This window comes from Stegodyphus dumicola, chromosome 6, assembly GCF_044657685.1.
Source record: "Stegodyphus dumicola isolate Sdum_Otavi_A_Nest chromosome 6, ASM4465768v1".
NCBI classification, from domain to species: Eukaryota; Metazoa; Arthropoda; class Arachnida; order Araneae; family Eresidae; genus Stegodyphus; species Stegodyphus dumicola.
Window position 1 is genome coordinate 198847995 of NC_140773.1, and position 14176 is coordinate 198862170.

At 31.2% G+C, this 14176-nt stretch overlaps 1 protein-coding gene across 1 annotated transcript; it reads left to right on the plus strand.

Moving 5' to 3' along the window:
* The first annotated feature begins 755 nt into the window (after nt 1-755).
* On the plus strand, nt 756-9827 carry wol (Dolichyl-phosphate beta-glucosyltransferase wollknaeuel). The gene has a single exon (XM_085819329.1). It carries the CDS (start codon nt 861-863, stop codon nt 1830-1832), a length of 972 nt encoding a protein of 323 aa, XP_085675455.1. The 5' UTR covers nt 756-860; the 3' UTR covers nt 1833-9827.
* The last annotated feature ends 4349 nt before the right edge of the window (nt 9828-14176 follow it).

Below are 14176 nucleotides of genomic sequence, written 5' to 3' on the forward strand. Positions count from 1 at the left end.
ATATCACTTTTTAAAGGAAAAATTGGGAAGTACACCCAACAGGTTGCTAATGAAAACTAAGCAAATCCGTGAAATATGCAGAAACATCATTTTTTAAAGGCTTTAATGTTATGCGCATGCATTTAGATTTCGAACTATTTCTTAATAATTTGCTGCACATAGTAAATTATGGATATCATCTTTCTTACTTTAAAACAAAAATTCAACAATAGCGAGGCATTTCATTATTAATTTAACATATTTTTACTGGAAAATACATGCACGGAACAGCTTAGAAACACGTATATGTCATTGACGTAATGCAATGTTTTGAAGTCACTAACATGGACGCCGCTTGTTCGGCGGAGGTTTCATTCCCCGATGGTGGAGGAAACGGCGAACCCTCCCTCCTTCTATTCTAACCTCCTTGGTTCAAACAAAGAATTCATAGACATTCTTTGGTTCAAATGACGGATGACAACTGAAAGCGCATGCGTAGTTAATGTTGATGCGAATAGCTGAAGCGGCTAATTGCACCGCTGGTGTGATCGGCCTTCTCCCCCCCCCCTTTTTTATTTTTTGGGCCATTTATTTTAAATTTTATTTTATCCCATCATTTCTTCCTGGCCTGTAGAACTCGTGCAAAACGTACGAAGTTCCGTTTTATTTTAGTTTGAAATATGAAATAAATTGCACAACTTTCTATATATCTTTCTTTCGCACCTAAGCTTGATTTTTCGCCCATCGGTGCAGAAAGACTTAGTGGGTGCAAAACAACACTTCTGTCTACATTGTCTGTGTGTTTTGTTGGACACGTCAGCCGCGATTTAGGTATATTTCATAACCAAAGTGCAAGTTATTTTTGTATTTTATGTGTGAGCATGTATTTTGAATATTTGAATGTAGTTAATGTTAGTTTAATTGTGATATTTCTTATCTTTTGCATCTGTTGCTGGATCACGTTTTCTGGTGTGAAGAATATGCCGGGTGTTTTGCGGTATGATGAAGAAAAGTTTTACTTGGATGTTCCCACAGATATCAGAAAGCCTTTCCCACATTTGGAGGACAGTCCTTCAATTTTTCTATCTGTTATTATACCAGCCTATAATGAGGAAAATCGTTTGCCAACAATGTTAGAAGAATGCTTAGAATATCTTGATTCTCGGACAAAATCTAATACTGATTTCTCTTATGAATTAATTATTGTTGACGATGGTAGTTCCGATAGTACAACTGAAGTTGCTCTTAAATTTGCCAGAAAATATGGCACTGAGAAAATTAGAGTACTGACTTTAAAAAAAAATCGAGGCAAAGGAGGTGCTGTGAGACTTGGCATGCTGAGCTCTCGTGGAAGATATCTTCTGTTCGCTGATGCAGATGGTGCTACAAAATTTAGTGACATAGAAAAGTTAGAAAAAGAAATGCAAGTAGCGGTTACCGAAAATACTAATTCGATAGTTATTGGTTCTCGAGCACATTTAGAGAAACAAGCTATTGCTTCCCGGTCTCTTTTTCGAACAATACTTATGTATGGCTTTCACTTTTTAGTGTGGTTTTTCGGGGTACGTACTATTCGAGATACACAGTGCGGGTTTAAAATGTTTACTCGTGAAGCTGCGAGCGTATTATTTCCTGTTCTACATGTTGAACGTTGGGCTTTCGATGTGGAACTTCTCTACATTGCAGAAAAGAGAGGGATGATAATTAAAGAAGTTGCTGTGAACTGGACTGAAATTGAAGGCTCTAAACTAGTGCCTTTTTGGAGCTGGCTACAAATGGGTGTAGATCTGGTTTTGATATGGTTAAAATATCAGACTAGAATTTGGAAAGTTGATGATAAGAAAACAACTTGAGAAAATATTTAAGGAAATCTTATGTGGCAGTTTCTTATGCATACACCATTGAAAATTGTGTAACCATAACTATCATTCAGTGCACAGTACATTGAGGCTTCTACTTATTTGATGCAGGCAAATGAGATTATTTATAGCATTCAATGTACACTAGAAGACTTTAAGATAAAATCTGATATAAATGCGATTTGCAGTCAATTTTCATATTTTTTTACATCTGAGAAATACTTTTTCTTCTTTTCTGTGATAACCATTTAACTATGATGGAAGAAATGTTTTCAGATGTATCAGCAGGTATATGTAATTTGAAATGAAAATGTTTATGTACATGTTTTGTATGATACTAGTATGGTGAATTGTCAAATACATCTCTCATTTGTGTTTTAGTAACCAGGGGCCAAAATTCTTTTAAATTAAAAAAAATTATGAAGCATTCCTAAGCTCGAGGAATCAATATTTATGTAAAAAAAGGTTAAGTATTTTATGCATTAAGTAATAGTACTGTGAAATTTTTGTTATGTGATAGTTTACATCTGTGGTATTTTTGCTGTTTTGTTCATATTCACTCAGATTAGGCAAAACACTTTTGAACTCTTAAAAAGCTGAGATGAAAAAATCAGAAATTTCAGTTTTTTTTTTTTTTTTTTTTTAAACCATAGGCTCTTGAACTTGGTGAGGGGAGGTGCAGTTAGCCTATCATTTAGCTGTTAAGTATTTAGTTTTAGTTTGTCAGCATGAAAAACTACTTTTATTTAGATGATTTTGGTTTCTTTTGTAGCTATAGCAAACTTGGAAACAGTGATGTCTGGCATCCTGGTTTGATTATGTTCTTAGAAATTTTGGTCACTTTCAGAGATGGGTGCTGTAAGAAGTTTTGTGTAATATTTAACAGCATATTTCTTTTAGGCACACATGAGAGCTATAGAGCAACAGTTTTTTTCTTTTCGAGATGTAAATTTTCTTGAGAAAATTATGTTATTTACAATAATCTGCATTGAACATTAACCATAATATAAATATAGCAAACAATAAAAAAGCAGGTTGATCTTTACATTACGGTAACTTGGCGAAAATTTGGCGACCAACTCCCCTACAGCAACCCTCTATTTTTTTTCCCCGCCGCTATTTTGTCTTCACGAAGTAAAGACATGTTTCTTTTCTTCTTATCTACTGAACACTTCTTCCAACAATCTACTAGCCGAATTACACTTATGCTAGAAATTTTATCAAACAAAACTGCTTAATCATGACAAATATTCACTGCAAAATTCGGAAAAAGTGCACAATACCATACACCTTGCGCGTTTTTCAAAATAACACATACACATAAACCATGTACACGCCGACTTATTTTTACTTAAAAAAACATCCCAGAATTGCACAAAAATGGCATTGCGCACGCTCTTCACTATATCCATGTACACTGCTTTTTTCTCATAAATTCGAAAAATTTCACGAAAATACATGACAATTTTCTCAATCTTTAAACCCGGTAAAAAGAACATATATGAAATTACCTGATCGCGAAAAAGTATTTACCCTTTACAAATATGAACATTTCCACATATAAAATAAATAAAATATCCAAAAACTTTTACCTCTAAATCATCTATTACATTATACACGTCACCAACGAATTCATACATGAAGCATTACAAATATTTAGTATCAAATATTTAAATTATTTCCATGCACGTTTATTTCAACTTAAACGTAAACCAAATTCCTACAAGCATAAAATTCACAAAATAACTATCATTTCATTAAAATATCACTGAACCATGTACACGTCGACTTATTTTTACTTAAAAAAACATCCCAGAATTGCACAAAAATGGCATTGCGCACACTCTTCACTATATCCATGTACACTGCTTTTATCTCATAAATTAAAAAAATTTCACGAAAATACATGACAATTTTCTCAATCTTTAAACCCGGTAAAAAGAACATATATGAAATTACATGATCGCGAAAAAGTATTTCCCTTTACAAATATGAACATTTCCACATATAAAATAAATAAAATATCCAAAAACTTTTACCTCTAAATCATCTATTACATTATACACGTCACCAACGAATTCATACATGAAGCATTACAAATATTTATTATCAAATATTTAAATTATTTCCATGCACATTTATTTCAACTTAAACATACACCAAATTCCTACAAGTATAAAATTCACAAAATAACTATCATTTCATTAAAATATAATTAAATTCAAAAACACCACTTAAAATATACATGAGCACATACATTCAATTAATAAAAATTACCTTACAATCCTAATTACTTTAAACTAAATTATTGCTAATAACAATTTTCCCAATAATACCAAATTCCTTTCCACCTTACATTTCCAACAATGCATAAAAATAATTAAAAATACAGTCAAAAGTCTTTAATCCGGACTCGTCGGGACTTCGGCGATTCCGGATTATCGATTTTTCCGGATTATAGATCATCAGTTTAAATCTGGTAAGATGGCATGCAGAAATTATAAAATTAAAAATATGAAACCGTAATTTATAAAATAATGAGCAATTATGATCTAAAGGGTATCAAAATTTACCAAAAAAGAAGCCTAATATTTATTTGTTTACTTTATTAAACATTTCTTTCAACGCGCGGATGCGTAAAGCATACCTTACGCATAGCCGAAATTAGAAAATTGCAACCAGAAAACTATTTTATTTGTATTCGTGATATTTATAATGAGGAGGAATTTGATTTAAATCATATCAAAGACGGAGTACATCGAAATTAAATACTACATTTAGTAAGGAATTATAAGCCGAATAAAATAAAAACATCTGCCCTGAAGATAACGATAGTGTTGACAAATCAACTTCCAGTCCATTGCGCGCCGTGACGTCCCCCCCCCCCCCCGCGCAGAGCAGCGTGAAATTGATAAACAGATTTCGGAACGGTTAGATAAACAAAGAATATGCCTTTATCCATTTTTGGTAGCAATTCTTTTTTTTTTTGTTTGATGGACATCGAAACATACTTTCGTTTTCTAGATCCTTTGGGAGCTCCAGCATCGGAAATTCTATTTGACATAATTGAAAGTTCAAGCTTACTTTTAGAAAATTGCTCTTACAGTCTGCAAAAAATAATAAGCCGGATCCAATTCGAAGATTAAGAAACAACACAATCATCAACATTAACTGAAACAGATAATTAGATAATTTTAGCTTATACCGTCTGTTATATATTAAACGCGCACGCGAAAACGTAGTCTGCATTTGCGCAGACGCCTATGCGCATGCGGCGCATGCGCAGAAAGATTTTAGCTTTGGGGTCCGGATTATAGATCATTCCGGATTATGGGTGTCCGAATTAACGACTTTTGACTGTACTAACTTACCTAATCTCCTTCAGAATCTTCATTACGTGGCGGATACACTTTTCTTCATTCTCTTTCAGAATCTTTAAAATCATACTTATCTTTCAAAGCAAGATACCAGGTAAAATAAATAACATAATAAAACATGTTTATTTCTCTCTCACACAACCTTAAAAAACATTTCTTACTATCCTTTTCAATACCACTAAATACCCATTTCGAATTCACTTTACTTACGGCCATGGGATCCAAAAATTCACAAACACTATTTCACACAACACAGAATAAAGCCAAATACAAAATTTCCAGATTTTTTCCCGATTTCCCCCCTTTTCCGATTAAAGAACCGTAATTCGTCCATTAATATCACATGACATATCCCATGATCTCTCATTTCCCCCAAACAAAATAATGCGTAATCGGAACTCAGTACTGCTCACATTATTACCAAAGTCCCAGGTAGTAACCTTTATCGCCTCCAAAATGTCGCCAAACTACCAGTTACCGTAATGTAAAGATCAACCAAAAAGCATTTTGTAAGATCAACATGATAAAGTAATAAAAAGTTATAGAGCTTAAATTGTATCAGAGTCCATTGGAGCCTGGCTCCAGTACTTCTTAGTTTTGGTGATAAATCATAATTTTACCTGTAGCACTAAATAGAAAGCTTGACACTTCTTTTATGCAAATGAACAAAATTTCATTTGAAATTTGATGTTGAAAATTTTATTTTTAGTAATAAAATTATATTAAAAATTGCAAAAAAGTAAATTTTAATTTATCTCTTCATATTTCATTAAATTCTAATTTAACGGTCTTCCATAGGTCTCTAGCACTTCTAATTTTAGAAATTAAGCTCTGACAAGTAACAAGAATAAGTATCGTGTGAGTAAATTTGTAGGATTTATAACTTTGAACGTCTAACTAAAACCCTGAAAATTCGCTCATGCAATGTTGCTTATAAGTTAATTGTGTAACCGTATTTACACAATTTCATTGAAATAATCGTGCAAGTGGTAAAATTATATAATTAGGCCATTTATAATGTTTGTAATTATATCAATAGCATATTTGGGAGTTTTGTTAGTTGTGATAATTGAGACTTTACATCTGTGGTATTTTTGCTGTTTTGTTCATATTCACTCAGATTAGGCAAAACACTTTTGAACTCTTAAAAAGCTGAGATGAAAAAATCAGAAATTTCAGTTTTTTTTTTTTTTTTTTTTTTTTTTAAACCATAGGCTCTTGAACTTGGTGAGGGGAGGTGCAGTTAGCCTATCATTTAGCTGTTAAGTATTTAGTTTTAGTTTGTCAGCATGAAAAACTACTTTTATTGAAGTCTTGTTAACTACTGACCATTATCTATACTTTTTATTGTTTAATTTATAAAAAGATGTTAAGAATAAGTGAATCTAATAAAATAATTGACTCATAAATGGTTCAATAAATGTTAAAATGGGGTATTCAGTAAATTAACTTTTCTAGGTTTGAAAGATAGCTAGTTACAAATTTATCTATTGTGATATAAAATTGAAATTTATAGTATGTTTATGAAATGTATAATTTAAGGTACTTTTCTGTTTCACTGGTGCAAATCTCGCCAAGCAGACTTTATTGGCGATAACACACAGTATACACATAAAAATGTTAAATTTTAGTTCTAAAAATTTTTAATTTTGAAGGTATAAACATTTTAATGTTGCTTCAAATTTTGTAAAATGATACTAATTTAAGAATTTATTATGGCTTTCATGGTACAACATCCTGATTTGCCGGTTCATATCATGTGACACCAAGTGATCTCATCCCACGTAGACTGTGCTACAAAAATCTAATTCTCTCAGTAATTATCTACATTCATTTCAAGTTAAATCTTAATTTAGAATGCAAGTTTAAATGCAAAAATTATTTCAATTTGTACGAATAGCTTACTCAGAAATTATGTAAAACCGCAGTGCTTTGCTTCACTAGTTCATTATCATTAGAATTGATCAACTTAACCCTTGACTTTGGCTATTGGGTAAGTGGTGTGATTGCATCCTAATTGACGTAATTACCGCCCATGAATGGCCTTAAGGCATAAAATTGAACTATCTGGTAAAAATTCCATGTAATTGTATGCCAGTAATGAAAGAAACAATCAATCTGATAAGAAATGGCTGTGGCTTGTTTTGAAAATGAGGAGTAAAAGGTTACCAGCGAGGATATTCTGTTTGGCATCAGTTGTACCATTATTGGTGACTTTATCGTCTGTGCTGGCAAAATGGAAAAGTACCCATTTTAAATAAAGCTGAACATTTATGCAACAGATTTTAATCAGTTTAAATCCATTAAAAATATGTAAATGTAATATGAAAATAATTCACAAAAGTACACATTGTTATATATATATATATTCTAGAATTTGCAGATTTGCAAAATATAAGTGCAGAATTTGGAATTAATTTTATTTACAGATTATCTGTAAGTAGCAAGAAATTTTTCTCTGTCGATAATAGTGTTTTTATTTATTTGTTTTTTAAAAATTATTTGAAGACCCTCCAATCTCTCTTCTCCTAACATTAACCTCTAGAGAGAATTTTGTCTCATTGTGTATTTTGAGTGCCCCCTTGCTGCACAGATTCTGTGGACTTAAAACATCCATGCCTTCACCAGGATTTGAACTTGGGTCCTTCAGTACTTCAGTCAGCATCCCTAACTATTGTCACGTCTGGGCAGCATGTGTAACTCGAGTGGAAAAAAAATGGGAAATTCTATATTTTGCATTCTACTATGCTGGTTGATGAAATTCAAGTTGCATTTTCATGTCTTGAAAGCGCGTCTTTGTATATATATTAGATTTATAGGGCAAAATATACTTCAGGTTCCCCTTGGAATTATTCGACGCCATTTCTGTTTACATGCTACGCCTTCTCAAGTAAATTGCTGTCTAAAACATAATTAAAATATAAAAAAATTATAATCTCAATAAACTGCATTTTAAATTAAAATAAAACAAGGAAATGACCTAGAAATGGAAATACATGTTATTTAATCTGTGCAGTACAAAAAGGAAATATTGACGTACCTTATTTAGAAACTTTTGTGTCTTCGGTATGTGGCACTCAGAATTACTTAACAGAATCCAAAAACTGTTTAAAATTATCTGAACTAGATTCTGTGAACTGCTGTTCCTCCATAAATTCACAAAAGTAAGACTAAATAATATCCTACCTAGTGCTGGATTATTGGTAGTATTTCTAAAATTGCTTTAAGTTACACCCCACATACCTACCTTCGATAGTTTTGATATGAGTTCTGGATCCGTAAATATCACTGTGTGATTTACTGAGAAGTGAACGAAGCCATGTAAACTTTCATTTACACACCAGTTAATCAATGCTTGCTTTCCCATTCATTCCAAGTTATACAGAAACTTCAGGTTAATCTTACCACCAGTAGCCTTTTTACAATGTAAAACACAAAATAAGCAACATACTTCCTAACCAACATCCAACACAGAAATAATCTGAAAAGAAATTCTCCCAACAATCAAAATCGTTCATCACAACCAATCACGTCATAAAGAGTTTCCAAAATATGCACCGTAAAATATTCAGGTTACCATAAATGAAATAATTTGGTACCCCAAAATATAGACTTCTCGATTTATATATAACAGTGTTCTAACATAAGTAATTTGACACAAAATAAGATTTTTCTCTGAAATGATACACCAATTTTTTTTTTCATATTTTGATACTATGTCTCAAATTTTCCCAAAGTTCCAAGTTTCATAAAAGACATCCGAGTACTAAGTAGTTTTTAAACGATTATGTCTCAAAATTTTAGTTCCTTAATGTTAATGGAATTTGATTTACATTTATTAATATCTTTTTCTTATTAAACTTGCTTGATTCCTTCTTTCATAATTCAAAATTTAGGTTCAATAAAAAAAAATTCATTTTTCATGATTTGTTTTTAAAATTTAATTTTAACCTTTAAATTTTTGCTGTCTTCTAAATGTAGATGTATTTCTAGGTAGAGATTTTTGTAATCTTCAATGAATTGCAACAGTTATTTTAAATCTTAAACTTTCAAATAAACTTATGGAGAATCTTCATAGAGAATTTCTGTATTTTCATTTTTATTAATAATGCCTAATAAATATTTATTAAACATGAAAAGCTACTTTTTAAATTTTTAAAAAATATACAGATTATCCCCCCTACTTAAGAGTAAATTTTGACCTTTGTCATTTTATCGTCTACCATTTTACTTAATTTTATTTCATACACAAGAAATTTATTTTGCTGATTTCAAAATTGTTCATTATATAGACATTCAATACTTTGGAGTATGTCAAAAAATACTTCAAAAATAGAAAGAAAACATGTTGTATTCTACTACAGAAATATCCAATAGCCGCAAAATTTACAAGAATATAAGATTTTTATCTACTGTTGTGTGTGTAGTAAAAGCAACAAATAAAAATGATTTTTAAGGTATTCTATATCCAAAGATATTTCGGTATGCAAGTTTCTTAAACTTGTTTACATCTGGAAAGGACCCCTCATTATCATCAAAGACCTTTTTTCAAAGCAAAATGTATTTTTATGTAAAAATAGGATTTGAAATAAATTCATTTTTAGGATACAAATTGTGATTTATCTAGATCTGAATTGTAATCATCAGTAATACAGTAAGTGATGATTATTCTTACATTTATTTTCATGTTAGTGTTTCTGTTATACTCAAATTTATTAAAATTCTTCTTGTAAAATAATTTCAAAAATATGAAAGGTTCTTTTCTGTGGTCATATTGCTAATTTTATATCAATGAAAATTTTAACACCTAAACTTCTACTTTTTCTGTCAACTCTACCAGAAAGTACAGTATGATAGACCAAGGACCAAGGAAGGGTTCTATTATGGGGCTCTTAGGCATGTAGCCTTTATCCCCACATCGTCAAAGAATTATCTTTATCGCCAAAAAGAGGGTTCCGCAAAGAGGTAAATTTAGTGCCAAAATGTAAATTTAACAAAAAGAGTAACTGCCTTCCACAGTGAAAAAAGGGGAAAAAAAAAAACCACTGAAGGACTTAATTTAGTAATTTTGGTGTCGAATAAGGGCCAGAATTAATTTGGAAGGGTTACATCATGAATTTTGAAAAGCATCTAGGTTTCCTTGATCAATGTTCATGTGGCGTTAACAACACGAGAGCGGAAACACTCGCGAAAAACTTCATGTCGCAAGTGTTTCAGCTCTGGGGAAGGGGAAAAGTGGGAACTCGTTAGGCGAGTTTGAGTATGATAGATACACTACCAATGGTTGGCTATTCAACCATTGGTAGTGTATCTATCATACTCCTCCCATTAGGTTTTGATGAGTTTCTAGTTTTTGTAGTTTAGAAATGGTATATAAATTGGTTATTTGAATATGGCAAAACACAAGCAGGATGTCTGTTTCAGGGAAGCAGTGTATTCATGGAGGACGTTTCTAAGGAAAAGTTGCTCATATTCATGGTTCAGATGGAGAAAACCATATTGCCAGCTGTAAGCCTGGGTTGGTTTCCATACACTCTATTAGCAGTCGATAACCGTTCGCTAGTAAAACCACTTAAAATAAGAGCTAGGTTATTGAATTTTTAATGCATCATGTTAATTAACCAGTTATGATCTAAATCTTTACTATAATTTCTTTTTGTATTCTTAGCTAGAATGAAAATGAGCTTTATCTATATTTAAGCTGAGGTATTTTTTAATCTTTAGTTGAGAGAGCTTCTGACAGTTGTTTGATCTTGTCAATATTTTTAGCCACTCTGTTTAAGAATTCTATTCAACATTAGCATGCTTGCTAGCAGATGATTTAAGTATGTGCTGATAAAGTATATAAGTCAGCTTACTCTATTTAATGTGTCATCTTAGCCTACATTATTGACATTTGAATTTAATTGTTACAATATCCACAAGTTGTGCCCTTATATTCAAATTGAGAGTAAAATAGAAAGGTTATTTAAACTATCTCATATATTTTGTGAATTGTTCAAGATATAGTGATAACTTAACTATCTCTCTAGTAGGGTCTGTAGAATTTTGACTCCAATTATGAAGTTTCCAATTAAATAGCAACCCTACAGATTCTAATTTACTATTTGATTTGCAAATATTTCAACTATTATTATATTCTCAGCCACAAACAACAGTTTTGTTAATGCATTAGTTTTTAAACTACAAGTCATAGTGTAAATGAACATTCAGTTACATTTGCTATTTTTGTAATTATTGATGTTCTTGGAATCTAGGCTAAAGACGGGAGAAAGTGTGAAGGAAACATTACTCATTAAATAGAATACACATTGACTAGAAAAAGTTGACCCATATATTTTACTGGGGATTTGTAAAACACTGGCTAGCAAGAATATTGAAGCCAGAGTATAATTTTTAAACAGAGCTGGCTAAAAATACTAGCAGTAAGACGTGATTGTCTTTCACTAAGGATTCAAAACCTTCAGTTTAAATACACACAGAGTTAAGAATGCTGCAGAAAACAAGCTGTTTCAAACATGAGTATGTACTTTATAGCAAACAAAAAAGCGAGAATGATTACAGATTTATCTGCAGAATACCTCAAAATCATTAAAGCATCTAATTATTTTTATTTATTTGCATAAAATTTAGTCCTTTTATATTATGCTATTTGATTTTTGAAATTTAAAAATGAAAAATTTAGGTACTTGCATATTAATGCAACCACCTTAATAGAAGTCACTAAATTTTCAGAATATAACAAACTCTGGTAACCATACTCATAACAGTTCTTCATCCAAGCAACATCGCCATTTTCATACACATTCTTTTTTTTTTTTTTTTTTTTATTATTATTATTATTGTATTTTAAGTTCCATTGGTTTTTATAAACAAATTGTGAATTATTTGGAATCATTATTTAGTAATTCAAGTTTGTATTTTTTTCTTCTTACTAATCCTTTTGATCTTAATAAGATCAGACCCATAAGCTCATTTGCCTTCATAACTTAACTTGCAACACGAAATTATGTCTCCTCAGCAGATCTTCACGCACCAAGGCAACGCAACTAAGTAGATATTGTACAGTAAGCTTCATAATTTTTACATTCGCATAAATTGAAAAATTTTTAATATCAGAGGATCCTGAAGTCAACCAAGTCCTGAGTCATTTGGTACTTCCTCTCACCCTTGAAACCAACAGCAGTAGTATGATATTATGAGTTTGTTGGTAGTTGTCTTCAAGAATTGTTAATTAATTTTCTTCTTGAGTATAGTTCAAGGTAGGTCAAAGGTTCTGTATAAACCTGAGGCATGGAAGTATCCTCCTTTGCTAGTCTTATCAGCTGTATCATTATATTTTAGATTTACCTGGCATGTTTCAGATATCTGTTTTAAATAGCTAAAGTATGTTTTTGTTTCATATGTTGATAATGCTTACCAACTTGCAATAAAAATTGATAGTTTGCAAGTTTTTTCTAAAAAAAAAAAAAAAAAAAAAAAAAAGGGCATGAAAACCACCAACTTGATATACGCTAAACACTAAATGCACCATTAAACTTATTTTACTTCCAAACTTACTTAAAAAATATGCTATATTTTAAGTATACTTATAAAATAGTATAAAAATATATATAATTAGAAGAAGAAAGGAAAAGTCGGATCTTAACTGATTGTATATAATTTAATCCCTATGAAGGCCCTAAGAATTCTTTCTCACTTAAAGTCGTAACCCAAAAGGAGAACAAGTAAAATTAAACTTCAGATACGTATGCAGTACTGAATATAATACAAAAAATACAAAATATGAAATAAATTATATATGTACGAAACATAACTAACCAATTATATTGATATTACGTAAATATACCTTGTTCTATATTTTGTCCCGTTTATATATACCTAGACATAGATATAGTATATAATTTAAGGATTCAATATTAAGTTCTACATATAAAACGCAAAAATGCATCAATAATGTATTTTTCAGTATTATTTAACTTCATTATGAAGAATTTTCTGCAGTCTAGTTTGCGTTATTTTATTCATAAGTCTCAAATAAAAACAATTATTGTTTATTTGTCATTAGAAAATTAACCAAAAAGCAGCGACCACAGTTTAATTGAAGAACAATCCTTAGACGTGAAAAAATTGAAAGCCATTTGAGTTATGACTATTTTCTCAGATACTCAGTTACATAGCATTCGAAATGAGAAACGCAATATTTACTACAGATTCATTCATGTAACAAATATCTGTCTTTCTACACCTATGGCTTTAAAAAAAGATGTTATTTATCTACAGTTTATCATTAAGTAATACATTTTCATTGTACAAAATTACATTCATTCGAAGAATTCAATTTGTATTTTCCTCTGCATAAAACTGAATGTAGAGAAGTTAGACATTTAAACGACCCCCACATTTTCTCAAGATCCCGAGCAAGATTGCCTCCTTTTCAGCTCCCCCCGTGAAAAAAGGAGTTGTAAATTTACGACCTGACCGCATATAGGCTGATTTCTCTTTTTTTAAAGTCCCTTATCTCTGTTGGGGTAACCTTGTAACCCCTACAGGTTACACGAGGCAGTTGAATACTTTTTTTCCCCTTTACTCAATAAAGATTTCTATAACATGCTGTGTCTTTCTTAATCGGCCTACGTACTTGAGATGTATGTTTTCAGCCGAGATCACATTCTTTCATGATAGTTGAAAATTTATTAAGATGCATAAAAGCTTTATCGCGAAAAATTTCGGGTATCATATTTCAATGAGAATATCCATTTTGACCGCTGTCGACTGCGATTTAAGAATGCTTTTGTGTGACATCTGTACGTAAGGACAGAATAAAGGAATCTTTCTCCCCCAAAGAATTGTGAAACTGATTTAAAATGAATTCTGAGCAGAATATTTTGTGGAGCCTGTGCGTACATATGTATGTCTATATATATCTCGCATAACTCAAAAACGAATAGCCTCAGAACT